Source organism: Scyliorhinus torazame, chromosome 26 (assembly GCF_047496885.1).
Source record: "Scyliorhinus torazame isolate Kashiwa2021f chromosome 26, sScyTor2.1, whole genome shotgun sequence".
NCBI classification, from domain to species: Eukaryota; Metazoa; Chordata; class Chondrichthyes; order Carcharhiniformes; family Scyliorhinidae; genus Scyliorhinus; species Scyliorhinus torazame.
In genome coordinates this window covers 35456171-35477215 of record NC_092732.1, presented here as the reverse complement: position 1 = coordinate 35477215, position 21045 = coordinate 35456171, and the positions used below count along the sequence as shown (strand labels likewise).

The window sequence follows — 21045 nt, the reverse complement described above, 5'->3', positions numbered from 1 at the left end:
ATTGAGGGAGTGCCGCACTGTGGGAGGGTCAGTACTGAGGGAGCACCGCACTGTGGGAAGGTCAGCACTGAGGGAGCGTCGCACTGTGGGAGGGTCAGTACTGATGGAGCACGCACTGTGGGAGGGTCAGTACTGAGGGAGCAACGCACTGTGGGAGGGTCAGTACTGAGGGAGCACTGCACTGTGGGAAGGTCAGCACTGAGGGAGCGTCGCACTGTGGGAGGGTCAGTACTGAGGGAGCGCCGCACTGTCAGAGGGTCAGTACTGAGGGAGCGCCGCACTGTCGGAGGGTCAGTACTGAGGGAGCGCCGCACTGTCGGAGGGTCAGTACTGAGGGAGCGCCGCACTGTCAGAGGGTCAGTACTGAGGGAGCGCCGCACTGTCAGAGGGTCAGTACTGAGGGAGCGCCGCACTGTCAGAGGGTCAGTACTGAGGGAGCGCCGCACTGTCAGAGGGTCAGTACTGAGGGAGCGCCGCACTGTGGGAGGGTCAGTACTGAGGGAGTGCCTCACTGTGGGAGGGTCAGTACTGAGGGAGCGCCGCACTGTCAGAGGGTCAGTACTGAGAGAGCGCCGCACTGTGGGAGGGTCAGTACTGAGGGAGCGCCGCACTGTCAGAGGGTCAGTACTGAGGGAGTGCCGCACTGTGGGAAGGTCAGTACTGAGGGAGCACCGCACTGTCGGAGGGTCAGTACTGAGGGAGTGCCGCACTGTGGGAGGGTCAGTACTGAGGGAGCACCGCACTGTGGGAGGGTCAGTACTGAGGGAGCGCCGCACTGTGGGAGGGTCAGTACTGAGGGAGCACCGCACTGTGGGAGGGTCAGTACTGAGGGAGTGCCGCACTGTCAGAGGGTCAGTACTGAGGGAGTGCCGCACTGTGGGAGGGTCAGTACTGAGGGAGCACGCACTGTGGGAGGGTCAGTACTGAGGGAGCGCCGCACTGTGGGAGGGTCAGTACTGAGGGAGCGCCGCACTGTGGGAGGGTCAGTACTGAGGGAGCGCCGCACTGTCGGACGGGGAGGTGGCCTCTTTTACCTGCTGACAAATTCTTTCCGTTTTGTTGGGATTTGTTTATCTGGAATGTGAAGCTTCCTGTGATAGAAAGCATGATTTCCCATTGGACAAAGGAAAGACGTTGTCTGGCAACTTTACAGGAGTTTGTTGACTCGGTCAGCGAGCTCCTATCACCCAGTTTCCATACTGACTGAGAGAGAGACAGAGAGAGGGAGAGAGCGAGAGAGCGAGAGGGAGAGGGAGAGAGAGAGAGTGGGAGAGAAAGACAGAGAGAGAGACAGAGAAAGAGAGAGATGGAGAGAGACAGAGACGGGGAGAGAGAGAGGGGGAGAGGGAGAGAGTCAGAGAGAGAGAGAGAGAAAGACAGAGAGAGAGACAGAGAAAGAGAGAGATGGAGAGAGACAGAGACGGGGAGAGAGAGAGGGGGAGAGGGAGAGAGACAGAGAGAGAGGGAGGGAGAGAGTGAGAGAGAGAAAGAGAGATGGAGAGAGAGACAGGGAGAGAGAGACCGAGCGAAGAAGAGAGAGAGGGAGAGACAGAGGGACAGAGACAGAGAGAGAGACAGAGACTTCCCTCCTCCCCTCAATCTCTCCATCCCTCCTTCAATTTCTCACAGACTCCCTCAATCCCTCACACTCCCACAATCCCTCACTCCCTACCTCAATCCCTCATAACCTCCCTCAACCCCTACCACCTTACTTCAGCCCCTTAATCCCTACCCAATCTCGCACCCTCCCTCAATCCTTAACTCCCCCCTTAACCCCATCCCTAGATCCCACATCCTCCCTCAATCTCTCTCTCCCTCAATCACTCATAGCCTTCCTTCAATATCAACACTTTCTCTCAATCTCACACGTCCCTCAAAACCCCACCCTCCCTCAAAACCCATAACCTCCCTCAACACTCCACCTCCTCCCTCAACACCCCACCTCCTCCCTCAAAACTCATATCCTCCCTCAACACTCCACCTCCTCCCTCAACACCTACCTCATCCCTCAAGCCCACCGTCACCCTCAAACTCCCATCCCCTCCGTCTGCCCCAATCCCCACCTCAACCCTCCAACCATCCCTCGAACCGCTATCCCTTCCCATAAAACCCCATCCCTTCCCTCAAATCCTCATCCCCTCCCTTAATCTTCTCTCTCCTCCGTCAATCCACCATCGCCTTCCTCAGGCCCACACTCAATCCCTTTCCTCAATCCCCCTCAGATTCCCTCAAGCCCGTAGCCATCCCTATCCCCTCCCTCAACCCCTCTCACTGACCCTCCTTCAGGCCCCCATCCCTTCTCTCACACCCCTATCCCTCCCTCAAACCTACAACCTATTCCTCAATTCCCCCCCCCCACCCTGACGGCAGGCCCTTAACCCTCCTTCCAACCCCCTCAATCCCCCCCCCTCAGGCCCCCTACCCCTCCCTCAGGCCCCTATCCACTCTCTTAGGCCCCTACCCCCTCCCTCAGGCCCCTACCCCCTCCCTCATGCACCTATCCACTCCCTCAGGCCCCTACCCCGTCCCTCAGGCCCCTACCCCTCCCTCAGGCCCCTACCCCCTCCCTCAGGCCACTGCCTCCTCCTTCAGGCCTCAACACCTTCCTGCAGGCCCCTAGCCCCTCCTGCAGGCCCCTCACCCCTCCCTCAGGCCCCTACCCCCTCCCTCAGGCCACTACCTCCTCATTCAGGCCTCAACCCCTTCATGGAGGACCCTATCCCCTCCCTCAGGCCCCTATCCCCTCCCTCAGGCCCCAGCCCCCTCCCTCATGCCACTACCTCCTCCTTCAGGCCTCAACCCTTTCCTGCAGGCCTTGCTTCATGAACAGTCTCTACCGTACCTGTGACCAAGCTGCACAGAAGGTGACCATTCGGCGCACCCCAGCCTGGCCAGCCCTTTAGAAACAGTTGTCCGATTAGAGATGGGCAGCAAAGAAGACAATAGCCACAAATCTTTCAGTCATGAGGGCTGGACTACCATTTTATTAGAAAAAAATAAATATTGCTGTGATATAAGTGATAAAGTCTTTTCTGGCGAGATTGTCCGTGTTGAGTGGGTGGGGGGTGGGGGGGGGGGGGGTGAGGGGGTAGGTTCAGGAGCTCTTCTCCTCATCCCCTTCGTGTTATGGGTCAGGGTTTAGAGAACCCCAAAGTGTATCATGGAGTTCACCTGACCCACAACTTTTAATAGATTGTGGTGCGGGGAGCACACAGCCCACTCTCCAGGTGTGGGACAGCAGAAATGGACAAGTATTTTTTAAAGCAAAACAATGTTTATTCTATGAACTCAAGTTAACCTTTTTAAAAGAAAGTGAACATCTAAGCAACCAGTAAATCGAATACACCCCCCGAAGAATAAAGCAATAAATAACCTGTATGCTGTCCTTTTACCATCCAAAAGACTTAACAAACCTTCAAACAGGAGCACATCAGGGTTTACATTCAAACTTCTTCTGAATTCACGAAATGATCCATAGATAGTCTTTGGATGGCAGAGATCAACAGCAGTGCAGCTCACAGATGCACCCAAGCTCTCTCAAACAGAAACTAAAAAAGCGGAAGTAGAGCTCAGCTCCACCCTCCACACTCTGACATCCCTCCGGTAACATGAGCAGCTCCATTTCTTAAAGGTACATTTCCTAAACACCCATTTCTTAAAGGGTACTCTCACATGACACCTCCCTCCCAAGAAAAAAAAAATAAACCATCAACTTCAAGATGGTTTCATTTTTCACCTTTTCGCCATCCTTTAAGAAATGCACACAGTAAATATACTTTTTGTTTCAAAAAAAAACACACGGAAACAGGCATAATAATATAGTCCATTTTCTTTTCGTTCTTCTTCCTCCAACTGAAATCCTTCTCAATTAACAGTCTCTTTGAATAAGAAGGTCTCCGCACGATCCATCCATTCCTCTACGCCTCAGCATTTCTCTTTAAAGTCAGATACTTTAGTTCAATCTGATCACAGAGTCCTTTGTAATTCTCCAACACAGGAGCATTGGTTATCACAGCTTTCAGGCCGTCAAATGCCTGTTGAAAGTCCGCTGTCCACTGAAATTTTCGACGTTTCTTCAGCAAGTCCATCAGTGCAGCAATCACGCCACAAAACGTTTGCACAAATGTTCGATCAAATCCACTCATGCTGAGGAATCGCATGATTTCCCGTCGTCTCGAGTATATCGAAAACTCCTCAAGGAAAGTGACTTGGGCTTTTCCAAATTCACTTTCGGCTAGGTTTATCACCAAACCCCCTTTGAAATCGATCGAATAACTCCATCAGATGTTTTAAATGTTCGTTCCATGTCTGGCTGAAAATTGCCAGATCGTCGATGTACACCGCACAATTGGGTAATCCTGAAATCGACTTTGTTCGTTCACCGTTGAAATGTGGCTGGGGCGTTTTTCATGCCAAATGGCATAACTTTGAATTGGTCTATACCATCTGGAGTCGCAAAAGCTGAAATCTCCTTCGCCCTTTCAGATAAAGGTACCTGCCAGTAACCGTTAAGTAAATCCAATTTGGAAATGAAAGCTGATTGTCCCACTTTCTTAATGCAATCCTCCAAACGTGGGATAGGATAAGAGTCCGTTCTTGTAACTGCATTCACCTTTCGATCGTCCACACACAGCCGTTGGGTACCGTCTGGTTTAGGTACCATCACTATGGGTGAGCTCCATTGGCTGCAAACCACTTCAATTATGCCATTTTTAAGCATACTCTCAATCTCTTTGTTAACCTGTGCCAATTTTAAAGGGTTAAGTCTATATGGATGTTGTTTGATTGGAACAGCATTTCCCACATCTACATCATGTATAGCCATTTTAGTACTTCCCAATTTATCTCTACAAACTTGCCCATATGATATCAATAACTCTTTCAGGTCAGTTTGTTTTTCCTCTGGAAGGTAACTCAACAATTTATCCCAATTTTTAAGAACATCCTCGTTTTCCAATTTAATTTGAGGTATGTCAAATTCACAGTCATCTGGATTTGGTTCGTCCCTTTGAGTTAGAATCATTAAAACCGCCTCCTTTTTCTCTCCTTCCCTTTCAAAGTACCTTTTCTTTTCCCTCTCTCTCTCTTTCTTTTTCCGCTCTCTCTCTTTCGTATTCAAGCTGCTTTAATTCTTTCTCATGTTCCATTTGTTTAATTTGCAATTGAACTTTTGCCATTTCCAATGAGTCAAACTGTATCTCAGGCAACTTTAAATGCTTTGCCACCGCCAAAATGACCTCAACTTTTCGCATTTTGTCAGGTGAATGAAATGAAAATGAAAATCGCTTATTGTCACAAGTAGGCTTCAAATGAAGTTACTGTGAAAAGCCCCTAGTCGCCACATTCCGGCGCCTGTTCGGGGAGGCTGTTACGGGTAATATTAACTGCAATGTTTTTGCCAAATCTAACAGTCTGCTTTTAGTCTCTGTCCGTAAGGTACTGCGTGTGACCGTCTCCACCCCCAAAAACTTCAGAGCCTCTGAAAGAGCCATTGTCCACAACACACTCCCCACTTAAACTGAAATACCACACCTGAAAAGCAACCACAATGTACTCACCCCTCACTGTCTTTAAGTTCACTAAGCCAATCCAATAGATAGACTTTTATCCCCCTCGAGCCCCCAATTTGTTATGGGCCAGGGTTTAGAGAAACCCAAAGTGTATCATGGAGTTCCCCTGACCCACAACTTTTACTAGATTGTGGTACGGGGAGCACACGGCCCACTCTCCAGGTGTGGGACAGCAGAAATGGACAAGTATCTTTTAAAACAAAACAATGTTTATTCTATGAACTCAAGTTAACCTTTTTAAAACAAACAGTGAACAGCTTAGCAACCATCAATTCAAATACACTCCCCAAAGAATACCACACTAAGTAACCTGTATGCTATCCTTTTATCATCCAAAAGACTTAACAAACCTTCAAACAGGAGCACATCAGGGTTTACATACAAGACTGAAACCATTTATACTTCTTCTGAATTCACAAAATGATCCATAGATAGTCTTTGGATGGCAGAGATCAACAGCAGTGCAGGTAACAGATACACCCAAGCTCTCTCAAACAGAAACTAAAAAAGCGGAAGTAGAGCTCAGCTCCACCCACACTCTGACATCACTCCGGTAACATGAGCAGCTCCATTTCTTAAAGGTACATTTCTTAAACATCCATTTCTTAAAGGGTACTCTCACGTGACACTTAGCCCCTGTTCAACGTGTGGAGGCTGGGCAAGATGGCCGCCAGGCCTAGTCGGCTTTCTCCCATGACACAGTTTCTCCTCATCCCCGCGCCTTTGTTGACAACTTTGACCTTCATGGCCTTGCTCGCAATGTCCTCCTGGGTGACCTGCTCGAAGAAAAAGTCCTCGTTGAAGATGGGGTTGCGGCTCCTCCTGATGATGGTACTTCTCTGCTTCTGGCCCTTGCCTGGCAGGAGGTAGACGGTCACAAAGCAACTGACGGCCCCGGGCGGAAAGGAGGCCGGATACAGGCCCTCAACGCTGCCCAGCCTCACCCTGAGCCTCTGGCCATCCACCAGGTACTCGGCCGAGAGGCGCAGGGTACCCCCCTTGTCCAGGGCCACCGTGGTCTCCTTGGTCAGTGGCTGCTGGCGGCGGGCAAAATCTGGGGGGTAAAGGGGAGTGGGAGGGAGAGCCAGCCAGGCGGAGGCCGCCCAGCCTGCCCCAATCCAATCGGGCCTCCGAGAGGCCCCGGGGCTGCTGTCGGCCGAGCTGCAGTCATCGGCGGAGAGGGAGCCCGCCCGGGACACCTGACCTTTGCCCCTTGCGGCGGCTGGGGAGCTGCGGGGCGTGGACTCGGCCGAGGAGGAGGCCGCGTCGCTGTCGGTGGAGGCCCCCTGCCCCAACCTAGGCCTCAGGCTCTGAGCCGACCAACGGGCCCAGTTGCCGGCCTCCAGCCGGGGCGAGGGGGCCGCCCCGGGGGGGCCCCGGGCGTGGAAGAGGGACTCCTTCCGCCGGGTGTGCGGGCTCTCGGGCAGGCGGAGAATCTCTGCCGGGTTGGCGTGCAGCGGCACTCGGCTGGCGCCGTCCTCGCCCTCCGAGTCGGCCTCCACCTGGATGACGTGGAGGCTGGCGGCCTGGGCCAGGCCAGGCCCCCGGACTCTGTCCCTCCCGGCGGGCAGCAAGGGGGGTATGAAGAACGCAGGGATCGTCTCGGGGGTCAGCAGGTTGGGGTGGGCCCGACCTTCCCTCCCTCCATCACCGGGGGCAGTCAGGCCATCCACCGACAGGCCCACCTTCTCCAGCAGCCACATTGAGGCCTCCCCCCGCTGGCCCGAATTCCCTTCCTGGCTTCCGACGAGGACCGTTTCCTCCCGTTACTCAAGCGAGCACCTGGAAGAGAAGAGAGGAATTAAGAGCTTCCCTCAGCCGTAAAATAATCCACCCAAAAATAAAGAGTTCCTCGCGACATTCTGACAACCACGCGGCGTGCAGTCGACCCGCCGGAGAACTCTGCCCGCTTCCGATCCAATTATCCCATCACCCTCCCCATCTCCTCTTCCCTCCCCCCCCTCTCTCTTTATCCAAACAAGTTGTCCGCCTTTCAAACACCAATCCTTTTTTGAAAGTTCCGATTGAATCCGCTCCGTCCCGGCAGCGCAGCCGCCATCGCTGCGTTTAAATAAAAAATCTCCCACCCCCTCCCCCCTCAGATTCATTTCCCGAGTTACCTCAATCTGTGTCCCCCTCTGCTCAACGACTAACCTCCCCCCCCCCCCCCCCCCCCCCACCCCACTGTCGGCAGGGGAAACGCTTTCTCCTCATTGATCTCATCGAGAAAGATGAACAAAAGCGAATCGCCTCCCTCCTCTCCACCCCAAACTAATTCCCGCAGTTTTAATCCCGTTTCCCCGACGCAGGCGGCGGAGGATCGGCTTAAACGTGTCAGGACCGAGAGGCGCGATCATTGACCGATCGTCAAGCTGCCTCCGACGCAGAGATGAGACAGGCCGTCGGCGTCCTCGGCGATTTTACCTGCTAGCTGCCAAGAATCGTCAGTCGATTGTAGGTTTCCTCTTGACCGCGCGTGTCGGCCTCTTTCGCTGGCCCTCGGGGCGTTTTTCGGACTTTGGCACGAGGTTAAAGGGCGGGGGGGGGTTGATGCCTCCGACTCGAGATTGGTCCCAGGCGCAGCTCTCCCTCCCTCTCCTCTCTGATTCCAGCGGGAGCAAAGCCTCTCCAGTCTTTATACTGCTGGGAGGAGAGAACACGCCCACTGGCACACTGAAGCAAGCTGACAGCCGGGAGGTCGCAGGGGCAAGTCAAAGGACGGCAGAGAGGTGTGAGGGGGGGGGGGGGGGGGGGATAGGGGGGGGGGGGGGGCGGGGGAGGAGACAAAGTGGAAGAGAGAGGTTTGAGGCAGGGAGCGAGAGAGAGAGAGAGAGAGACACGCACACACACATCCAGACAGCAACCTGGATTAATACGCAGAATTCTGACGCTGTTGCTTGAAAAGAGGGACAGGATTGGCAATTAGACGTTCCAGGAATTAGGTGCTTCAGGGCCAGAATAGAGAGGGGGGGGGGGGACTAAATGGGTGGGGGAGTTGCCTTACTGGTTAAGGAGAGTATCACAGCTGTGCTGAGGGAGGACACCTTGGAGGGTTCAGGCAGCGAGGCAATATGGATAGAGCTCAGGAACAGGATGGGTGCTGTCACAATGTTGGGGATTAACTGCAGACCTCCGAACAGCCAGCGGGAGATAGAGGAGCAGATATGCAGACCGATCTCTGGCTTTGAAAGCAGACCAAGGCAGGCCAGCAGCACGGTTCAATTCCCGGAACAGCCTCCCCGAACAGGCGCCGGAATGCGGCCACTAGGGGCTTTCCACAGTAACTTCATTTGAAGCCGACTTGTGACAATAAGCGATTTTCATTTCATTTCAATGGGGTTGCGCAGTGGGTGATTTTAACTTTCCCTATATTGACGGGGACAACACATCCTGCGAGAGGCATGGGTGAAGCAGAATTTGTAAGGAGCGTCCAAGAGGGTCCCTGGAAACAGTAGGTAAATAGCCCAACTCGGGGAGGGGCCCTAGTGCTGGAGGATGAGCCCGGCCAGCTGATCAAAGTTTCAGTCGGAGATCATTTAGGGAAGAGTGATCATAATATTGTACGTTTTTAAGCTGCTTATGGAAAAGGACAAGGGTGGCGCTGAGGGGAAGGTGTGAGGCTGGGGGGAGGCTAAATACAACAGCATTAGGCAGGATCTGGGTGAGGCTGTTTGAGGGAAAATCAACATCCGGCATGTGGCAGGCTTTCAAATGTCAGTTGATTAGAATTCAGGAAGCGTATGTGTGGTGATATTGTAGCCACGTAAAATGGCTGCGTTCCGATTAATCTGGCCAAAACCCAGTTTGAAATGGCTAACCCGAAAGACTGCTGGGAAAAGCAGCCAAGAAGACACAAGCAGGCAGCTGCAGACAGGTTTGCATAATCGGCTCTGGGAAGTTAGCCCAGATCGATACTCAGGGCTATCAACAGCCCATCCACCCAGGTATTTGCAGTTACATTCAGGACTGTTTGCAACCCATCTATTCAGACATTCACAGTTAAATCGGCTATCCCCGGGAACAATTGCAACATATTAGCAATTGAATACCGGGCCAGACCTGTCGGCGCCTGCAGTGGCCGAAACAAAGGCAGGTGAGCGACCACCCCCCGATCGGGGAATCGCCTCACCGTTGGACACATCGACCCCAGAGACTGGGGACAGAATCCAATCACTTGGGACTCAGGGTCAAGGGCCGCCCCGGGAGGCGGGAAGCCCCTGGGCCCTATAAAAGTAAAGGTCCAAGTTCAGATCTCTCTCTCTCTCCTCTTCGCCTGCTCGAGACCTTCGCAAGACCAGCCACCGGCAACAGTAAGTTTGAATCCAGCGATCGCTATCCGGTAGAGACACCTAGCCACCGACCTGTAGCAGCCTTTTAAATCCCGCGGGCCAGATATGATTGGACAAGCCATTCGTTTCCCTGACCTGGTGGGCTCTTCCTAAGTTAAGTATTGGCCAGTAGTGATAGGTTTATTATATAGAAAGTAGTATTAGTGTATTAATATTGCTTGTTGTATATAATAAATGACCGTTGTTTTAATCCTTACTAAGCGGTGTGCTGTGTTATTAATCATAACCTGAACTTGAACCTCGTGGCGGTATCATAAAGATACCTGGCGACTCGTGAGCAAAGGTGACGTAATCAGAGCCAATAGACTAAGGTTAAAAAGAGCAAAATATACATCACTGTAAATACACAGGGGGTTAATTTAGACACTTTAGAACACTAAATACACAAGGGGTTAATGTAAATACACTTAGACTAGATAAACACTAGAGACATGACACACGGACATTCCACCAATAGGTCAGTAAGATAGGACACGACCAATGGGCAGTCAAGACACACACAGAGGTGACACTACCACAAGGGGGATACCCATATAAAAGGACACATCACACATGCTCTGTCTCTTTCCAGTGGAGACTCTCAGTGAGCACAGACACAGGGCTGATTGAACATCACACCCACCACGTGGATTGTAGCAGACTGGTTCGTCAGTCTGAGTAGCTATAGCAGGAAGAACAAGAGAGTCAAATTCAAGTAGGAGAATTGTTAATAGTTTAATAAACGTGTTAAAGCTATCTCCAAGTCTGAACCTTCCTTTGTCAGAGTGCACATCAAGGAAGCAGCTTATGCTACGTCAAGAGCATAACAAAACATGGTACCAGTGAGTGTCTGTTTAAATCCATATAGTTACAACTCAGCGAACAGTGACAACCAGCAGGGCCACCCAGGCAAGATGATGTTCGGGATTCCGGTTCCACAGCAGCTCAGGTACCACGGCAATCTCAGTGCAAACTGGCGTGCGTTCGGGCAGAGATTTGAGATCTACCTGGTAGCGTCCGACCTAGATGGCGTGGCCGATGCAGAGAAAATAAAGCTTCTACTTACCATCGCGGGTAAAACAGCAGCAGAAATCTTTGAGACCTTCAAATACTCAAAGGGGCAAAACAAGAGCGACATCCAGGCAGTCCTGGACAAATTCCAAGAATTCTGCGAGGAACATACAAGAAGAAACCGCAAAAGAGGCGCCAGTACTGACCACGAGGCGGAGGTAGGCTTTCCATTGCCGAAAACGGCAGTTTTGATTTGCCGCCATCTTGGCAAAGGAGCCGCACATGTGCAGTTGCAAAAAAGGTCCCACGTAAAGGAACAGCGATCTGCACATGCGCAATCGCTTCCTACGCTCTACGTCACGAGCGTTGTTACATCAGAGGCCTCGGACCACGCCCACTTAAAGGGGAAATGTCACAAAACAAGGGGAAAAAATTTAAAGCCTCAAAACAAGATTCTTTCACCTGGAACGTCAGCACAATGCCTGAAATTCGACCAATAGCTGAAAGTAACCTCCGCAGAACCCTGCAACAAGCAGTTAGCACTGCCCTAGAAGATGATATGGTCCTTGAAGACTACGACTCAGACCTTGATTTCTTCTTTGGACATCGCGAGCCCAATGCCAGCTCCGACACAAAAAGTGATGTTATGGTCCTAGAAGACTACTGTAGTGATCTGTACATCTGTACATACATCTGCACATATACCAGGGACTGCAGACAAATGTAACAGCCACAGCATCACTAGAGGGCCGCATCAGAGACGGGTATAAAGGGTCCAGCACAAGGGAGGATCCGACTCTTTCAGAAGCACAGAGCTAGTGAGCAGCAGCAGACAAAGACAGCTCAGCACAGGCAGCTTACCTTAGCTTCACTGGTCATACCTCTTGACTGTATTACATCTAGTTAAGCTCTGGAAGCAGAACAAACCCACTTAATAAAGTATTTGTGTTAACTGGAAGTCTACAATCTTTATTCAGACTTAGAGAATAACATATGATACCAGGAGTGATTTCAGAAAGCTAGCTAGACACCAGCAAGAGAAGAAAAACTTAAACCAGATATTCGACTGTGGAAGACTTCGCAGCAAATGGATCCTCGCCGACTAACTGATTTGATGGAACTTGTTGGAGCTCCATGGCACCTGGAAACAACCGGTAAGTTAAGTTATAACTGGAAAATGTTTGAACAGCTGTTCCAACTATTTATCACAGCTAATGATGTAAGCACTGCCTCTGATGCAACAAAAATAGCCCTACTACTTTCAACAGGAGGGCATTAAGCTAGAGAAATCTATAATTGCTTTAATTACTTAGAAGGTGAGGACAACGCCAAAGTAGAAGTTCTACTCAAAAAAACTGATGAACGCTGTAAGAGCCAGTCTGGTGAGATGCTGGAAAGATTTAGGGTGGAATTCTCCGCTCCCGGGACTAAGTGCCTGCGCCATCATTTGTGTTTCACGATGACATGAACAGGGCCCGGGCATGACCTATTCTTGCCCCCACAGGGGGCCAGCACAGCGCTGGAGCGGTTCAGGCCGCTCAAGCATCCTTACGCGGCGCCAAATGGGTGTCGAAACGGAGGGCCCATCTCTGATTTTATTACAAATCTCAAGTTAATACCACAAGGCTGTGATTATGCTGGTTTCAGAGACCCTGTGATAATGCATCAATTAATTTCTGAACTATCTGATAAAAATTTGAGGGAAGAACTATCACAAAATATGCAACTAACTCTAGAAATCGCGATACAAAAATGCCTTGCTTATGAACAAAAACAAAATCAATACCGTCAGTCTTCACAAACAGAGAATCAGTGCCCAGAAAAGAAAATCGGAAAAAACGGCGCCAAAACTTACCGCGAGGCAGAGACAGGATTGAAGGAAGTTCTGAGCGGCAGCCACCTTGGGAAAGGAGCCGCACATGCTCAGTTGCGAAAAGAGCGCACAGTACAGGTGACTCAGAGTGCGTATGGGCAATCGGGTCCTACGCATGACGTCACGAGCGTCATGACGTCAGAGGACCAGGACCACGCCCACTTAAAAGGGAAATGCACGAAAAGGAACAAAAAGTTATTCAGAGCTGCAAAACCCAATTTTCTTGCCTCAAAAGGCAGAACTATGCCCGAACTTACACCAGCAGTTGAAAATAGCTTTCTCAACACCCTGGAACAAGCAGTTAGCACCGCCCTAGAAGATGATCTGGTCCTTGTACATGACTCAGATGATGATTTCATTTTGGGAGATGGCTACCACCCCAGTAGCAAATCCGAACCGCAACTAGAGGTGTTGTACCGTGAAGACCCCGACGATGAGGAATAGACAGGTGGTTCTGCGGACGCAATCGAGACTCCAGGATGGTATGTTGCCTCCCTGGTGCAAGGTTAAGGATGTCTCGGAGCGGCTGCAGGACATTCATCCAGCTGTCGTGGTGCACATAGGCACCAACGATATAGGTAAAAAACGGGACAAGGTCCTACAAGCTGAATTCAGGGAGTTAGGAGTTAAACTAAAAAGTAGGAGCTCAAAGGTAGTAATCTCAGGATTGCTACCAGTGCCATGGGCTAGTCAGAGTAGGAATGTCAGGGTAGAGAGGATGAATGCGTGGCTCGAGAGATGGTGCAAGAGGGAGGGATTCAAATTCCTGGGGCATTGGAACCGGTTCTGGGGGAGGTGGGACCAATACAAACTGGACGGTCTGCACCTGGGCAGGACTGGAACCGATGTCCTAGGTGGGGTGTTTGCTAGAGCTGTTGAGGATGGTTTAAACTAATGTGGCAGGGGGATGGGAACCGATGCAGGAAGTTGGAAGGTACTAAAACAGGGACAGAAACAAAAGGCAGTAAGGGGGAAAGTGTAAGACAGGGAAGCCATAGTCAAAAATCAAAAAGGGCGACAGTACAAGGTACAGTGACTGAGGGGAGCTCAGTGAATAGGTCCAGGAATACTAAAAGGAATAAAACGGGAAGTAAAAACATTAATGGTAAGCGACGCGGCAGGTTGTTACAGGAAGATGTGGGTTCAACGACAAGGAAAATTAGGAGAAAAGTTAAGAGGTTACTGATTGAGGTGTTAAGATTCAGAACAGAGGTCAAAAAAACAACATAAGTGTACTTTACCTGAATGCTCGTAGTATTCGGAATAAGGTAAATGAGTTGATCCGCAAATCATCGTGAATGACTATGATTTAGTGGCCATTACTGAAACATGGTTAAAGGATGGTCACGACTGGGAGTTAAATATCCAAGGGTATCAAACTATTCGGAAGGACAGAGTGGATGGTAAGGGAGGTGGTGTAGCTCTGTTATTTAAGTATGACATCCGGGCAACAGTAAGGGATGACATCGGTGCTATGGAGGATAAGGTTGAATCCATTTGGGTGGAAATCAGCAATAGTAAGGCAAAAAAGTCACTGATCAGAGTAGTCTATAGGCCACCAAATAGTAACATTATGGCAATGTAATTTCCGCGCCAGCTGGCGGGGCACCAAAGGCCTTTCCCGGCAGCTGGCGGGGCGGATATCAGTCCGGCGAGGGCCTAGCCCCTCAAGGTTAGGGCTTGGCCAGTCACGATGCGGAGGGTTCCGCACCTTTGGGGCGGCGCGATGCCGGACTGATTTGCGCCATTTTTGGCGCCGGTCGGCGGACATCACGCCGATTACGGAGAATTTCGCCCATGATCTCATAGTTAGGGATCCTCTCGGAAGGAGCGATCACAATATGGTGGAATTTAAAATACAGATGGAGGGTGAGAAGGTAAAATCAAACACTAGTGTTTTGTGCTTAAACAAAGGAGATTACAATGGGATGAGAGAAGAACGTGCGAAGGAAGACTGGGAGCAAAGCATTTATGGTGAAACAGTTGAGGAACAGTGGAGAACCTTCCAAGTGATTTTTCACAATGCTCAGCAAAAGTTTACACCAACAAAAAGGAAGGACGGTAGAAAGAGGGAGAATCGACCGTGGATATCTAAGGAAATAAGGGAGAGTATCAAATTGAAGGAAAAAGCATTAAAAGTGGCAAAGTTTAGTGGGAGACTAGAGGACTGGGAAATCTTTAGGGGGCAACAGAAAGCTACTAAAAAAGCTACAAAGAAGAGTAAGATAGATTATGAGAGTAAACTTGCTCAGAATATAAAAACAGACAGTAAAAGTTTCTACAAATATATAAAACAAAAAAGAGTGGCTAAGGTAAACATTGGTCCTTTAGAGGATGAGAAGGGAGATTGAATAATGGGAGATGAGGAAATGGCTGAGGAACTGAACAGGTTTTTTGGGTCGGTCTTCACAGTGGAAGACACAAATAACATGCCAGTGACTGATAGAAATGAGGCTATGACAGGTGAGGACCTTGAGAGGATTGTTATCACCAAGGAGGCAGTATTGGGCAAGCTAATGGGGCTAAAGGTAGACAAGTCTCCTGGCCCTGATGGAATGCATCCCAGAGTGCTAAAAGAGATGGCTAGGGAAATTGCAAATGCACTAGGGATAATTTACCAAAATTCACTAAACCCTTGGGTGGTCCCGGCGGATTGGAAATTAGCAAACGTGACCCCACTGTTTAAAAAAGGAGGTAGGCAGAAAGCGGGTAATTATAGGCCAGTGAGCTGAACTTCGGTAGTAGGGAAGATGCTGGAATCTATCATCAAGGAAGAAATAGTGAGGCATCTGGATGGAAATTGTCCAGACTGTATTATATCGAGTTAATCTCTGGAAACAGAACGAACCCACTGAATAAAGTATTTGTGTTAACTGGAAGTCTACAATCTTTATTCAGAGTTAGAGAATAACATAGACTTATCCACTTTAATATTTTTCAAGACGCCCAACACCTCGTCTTTTGGATCTCAATGTGACCCAGGCTATCTACACCCCCTTCTCCAGACTCAACATCCACCAATTCCTTCTCTTTGGTGAATACTGATGCAAAGTATTCATTTAGTACCTCGCCCATTTCCTCTGGTCTCTGTAACACTGGTTTACTGGGCACTGTGTCTATATCACTGGGTTACTGGGCACTGTGTCTATACCACTGGGTTACTGGGCCCTGTGTCTAGATCACTGGTTTACTGGGCACTGTGTCTATAACACTGGGTTACTGGGCACTGTGTCTATATCACTGGTATACTGGGCACTGTGTCTATAACACTGGGTTACTGGGCACTGTGTCTATAACACTGGTTTACTGGGCACTGTGTCTATAACACTGGGTTACTGGGCACTGTGTCTATTTCACTGGTTTACTGGGCACTGTGTGTATAACACTGGGTCACTGGGCACTGTGTCTATAACACTGGTTTACTGGGCACTGTGTCTAAATCACTGGTTTACTGGGCACTGTGTCTATAACACTGGGTTACTGGGCACTGTGTCTATTTCACTGGTTTACTGGGCACTGTGTCTATAACACTGGGTCACTGGGCACTGTGTCTATAACACTGGGTTACTGGGCACTGTGTCTAACACTGGTTTACTGGGCACTGTGACTATAACACTGGGTTACTGGGCACTGTGTCTATAACACTGGTTAACTGGGCACTGTGTCTATATCACTGGGTTACTGGGCACTGTGTCTATATCACTGGTTTACTGGGCACTGTGTCTATATCACTGGGTTACTGGGCACTGTGTCTATATCACTGGGTTACTGGGCACTGTGTCGATAACACTGGGTTACTGGGCACTGTGTCTATATCACTGGTTTACTGGGCACTGTGTCTATATCACTGGGTAACTGGGCACTGTGTCTATCTCACTGGTTTACTGGGCACTGTGTCTATATCACTGGGTTACTGGGCACTGTGTCTATAACACTGGTTTACTGGGCACTGTGTCTGTATCACTGGGTTACTGGGCACTGTGTCTACATCACTGGTTTACTGGGCACTGCGTCTATATCACTGGGTTACTGGGCACTGTGTCTATATCACTGGTTTACTGGGCACTGTGTCTATATCGCTCGGTTACTGGGCACTGTGTCTATAACACTGGGTGACTGGGCACTGTGTCTACATCACTGGATTACTGGGCACTGTGTCTATATCACTGGTTTACTGGGCACTGGTCTATATCACTGGGTTACTGGGCACTGTGTCTATATCACTGGGTTACTGGGCACTGCGTCTATATCACTGGGTTACTGGGCACTGTGTCAATAACACTGGGTTACTGGGCACTGTGTCTATAACACTGGGTTACTGGGCACTGTGTCTATATCATTGGTTTACTGGGCACTGTGTCTATATCACTGGGTTACTGGGCACTGTGTCTATAACACTGGGTTACTGGGCACTGTGTCTATATCACTGGTTTACTGGGCACTGTGTCTATAACACTGGGTTACTGGGCACTGTGTCTATAACACTGGTTTACTGGGCACTGTGTCTATAACACTGGGTTACTGGGCACTGTGTCTATATCACTGGGTTACTGGGCACTGTGTCTATAACACTGGTTTACTGGGCACTGTGACTATAACACTGGATTACTGGGCACTGTGCCTATATCACTGGGTTACTGGGCACTGTGTCTATATCACTGGGTTACTGGGCACTGTGTCTATAACAGTGGGTTACTGGGCACTGTGTCTATAACACTGGGTTACTGGGCACTGTGTCTATATCACTGGGTTACTGGGCACTGTGTCTATATCACTGGGTTACTGGGCACTGTGTCTATATCACTGGGTTACTGGGCACAGTGTCTATAAGACTGGTTTACTGAGCACTGTGTCTATAACACTGGGTTACTGGGCACTGGTCTATAACACTGGTTTACTGGGCACTGTGTCTATATCACTGGGTTACTGGGCACTGTGTCTATATCACTGGGTTACTGGGCACTGTGTCTATAACAGTGGGTTACTGGGCACTGTGTCTATATCACTGGGTTACTGTGCACTGTGTCTATAATACTGGGTTACTGGGCACTGTGTCTATATCACTGGGTTACTGGGCACTGTGTCTATAACACTGGTTTACTGGGCACTGTGTGTATATCACTGGATTACAGGGCACTGTGTCTATATCACTGGGTTACTGGGCACTGTGTCTATAACAGTGGGTTACTGGGCACTGTGTCTATATCACTGGGTTACTGGGCACTGTGTCTATAACACTGGTTTACTGGGCCCTGTGTCTATATCACTGGGTTACTGGGCACTGTGTCTATAACACTGGGTTACTGGGCATTGTGTCTACATCACTGGGTTACTGGGCACTGTGTCTATAACACTGGGTTACTGGGCACTGTGTCTATAACACTGGTTTACTGGGCACTGTGTCTACAACACTGGGTTACTGGGCACTGTGTCTATGTCACTGGGTTACTGGGCACTGTGTCTATATCACTGGGTTACTGGGCACTGTGTCTATATCACTGGTTTACTGGGCACTGTGTCTATAACACTGGGTTACTGGGCACTGTGTCTATATCACTGGGTTACTGGGCACTGTGTCTAACACTGAATTACTGGGCACTGTGTCTATATCACTGATTTACTGGGCACTGTGTCTATATCACTGGGTTACTGGGCACTGTGTCTATATCACTGGGTTACTGGGCACTGTGTCTATATCACTGGGTTACTGGGCACTGTGTCTATAACACTGGGTTACTGGGCACTGTGTCTACATCGCTGGTTTACTGGGCACTGTGTCTATATCACTGGTTTACTGGGCACTGTGTCTATATCACTGGTTTACTGGGCACTGTGTCTATAACACTGGGTTACTGGACACTGTGTCTATATTACTGGATTACTGGGCACTGTGTCTATATCACTGGGTTACTGGGCACAGTGTCTATATCACTGGGTTACTGGGCACTGTGTCTACATCACTGGTTTACTGGGCACTGTGTCTATAACACTGGGTTACTGGGCACTGTGTCTATAACACTGGGTTACTGGGCACTGTGTCTATTTCACTGGTTTACTGGGCACTGTGTCTATAACACTGGGTCACTGGGCACTGTGTCTATAACACTGGGTTACTGGGCACTGTGTCTAACACTGGTTTACTGGGCACTGTGACTATAACACTGGGTTACTGGGCACTGTGTCTATAACACTGGTTTACTGGGCACTGTGTCTATATCACTGGGTTACTGGGCACTTTGTCTATATCACTGGTTTACTGGGCACTGTGTCTATATCATTGGTTTACTGGGCACTGTGTCTATATCACTGGGTTACTGGGCACTGTGTCTATAACACTGGGTTACTGGGCACTGTGTCCATATCACTGGTTTACTGGGCACTGTGTATATAACACTGGGTTACTGGGCACTGTGTCTATAACACTGGTTTACTGGGCACTGTGTCTATAACACTGGGTTACTGGGCACTGTGTCTATATCACTGGGTTACTGGGCACTGTGTCTATATCACTGGGTTACTGGGCACTGTGTCTATCTCACTGGGTTACTGGGCACTGTGACTATAACACTGGATTACTGGGCACTGTGTCTATATCACTGGGTTACTGGGCACTGTGTCTATATCACTGGGTTACTGGGCACTGTGTCTATTACAGTGGGTTACTGGGCACTGTGTCTATAACACTGGGTTACTGGGCACTGTGTCTATATCACTGGGTTACTGGGCACTGTGTCTATAACACTGGGTTACTGGGCACTGTGTCTATAACACAGGTTTACTGGGCACTGTGTCTATATCACTGGGTTACTGGGCACTGTGTCTATATCACTGGGTTACTGGGCACTGTGTCTATAACACTGGGTCACTGGGCACTGTGTCTATAACACTGGTTTACTGGGCACTGTGTCTAAATCACTGGTTTACTGGGCACTGTGTCTATAACACTGGGTTACTGGGCACTGTGTCTATTTCACTGGTTTACTGGGCACTGTGTCTATAACACTGGGTCACTGGGCACTGTGTCTATAACACTGGGTTACTGGGCACTGTGTCTAACACTGGTTTACTGGGCACTGTGACTATAACACTGGGTTACTGGGCACTGTGTCTATAACACTGGTTTACTGGGCACTGTGTCTATATCACTGGGTTACTGGGCACTGTGTCTATATCACTGGTTTACTGGGCACTGTGTCTATATCACTGGGTTACTGGGCACTGTGTCTATATCACTGGGTTACTGGGCACTGTGTCGATAACACTGGGTTACTGGGCACTGTGTCTATATCACTGGTTTACTGGGCACTGTGTCTATATCACTGGGTAACTGGGCACTGTGTCTATCTCACTGGTTTACTGGGCACTGTGTCTATATCACTGGGTTACTGGGCACTGTGTCTATAACACTGGTTTACTGGGCACTGTGTCTGTATCACTGGGTTACTGGGCACAGTGTCTACATCACTGGTTTACTGGGCACTGCGTCTATATCACTGGGTTACTGGGCACTGTGTCTATATCACTGGTTTACTGGGCACTGTGTCTATATCGCTCGGTTACTGGGCACTGTGTCTATAACACTGGGTTACTGGGCACTGTGTCTACATCACTGGATTACTGGGCACTGTGTCTATATCACTGGTTTACTGGGCACTGGTCTATATCACTGGGTTACTGGGCACTGTGTCTATAACACTGGGTTACTGGGCACTGTGTCTATAACACTGGGTTACTGGGCACTGTGTCTATATCATTGGTTTACTGGGCACTGTGTCTATATCACTGGGTTACTGGGCACTGTGTCTATAACACTGGGTAACTGGGCACTGTGTCTATATCACTGGTTTACTGGGCACTGTGTCTATAACACTGGGTTACTGGGCACTGTGTCTATATCACTGGTTTACTGGGCACTGGTCTATATCACTGGGTTACTGGGCACTGTGTCTATAACACTGGGTTACTGGGCACTGTGTCTATAACACTGGGTTACTGGGCACTGTGTCTATATCATTGGTTTACTGGGCACTGTGTCTATATCACTGGGTTACTGGGCACTGTGTCTATAACACTGGGTAACTGGGCACTGTGTCTATATCACTGGTTTACTGGGCACTGTGTCTATAACACTGGGTTACTGGGCACTGTGTCTATAACACTGGTTTACTGGGCACTGTGTCTATAACACTGGGTTACTGGGCACTGTGTCTATATCACTGGGTTACTGGGCACTGTGTCTATAACTCTGGTTTACTGGGCACTG

At 49.6% G+C, this 21045-nt stretch overlaps 2 protein-coding genes across 3 annotated transcripts in view; one reads left to right on the top strand and one right to left on the bottom strand.

Annotated features, from left to right (window-relative positions):
* The window catches only part of LOC140402969 (semaphorin-6D-like), a 1151034-nt gene that overhangs the window by 433501 nt on the left and 696488 nt on the right, over positions 1–21045 (top strand). The gene's annotated exons all lie outside the window — the stretch shown is intronic.
* On the bottom strand, positions 5762–8228 carry LOC140402963 (C2 calcium-dependent domain-containing protein 4C-like). The gene is made up of 2 exons (XM_072490611.1): positions 7995–8228; positions 5762–7352 (listed from the first exon to the last, which is right to left on the bottom strand). The coding sequence occupies exon 2, from the start codon at positions 7271–7273 to the stop codon at positions 6200–6202; it is 1074 nt and encodes a 357-aa protein (XP_072346712.1). The 5' UTR covers positions 7274–7352; positions 7995–8228; the 3' UTR covers positions 5762–6199.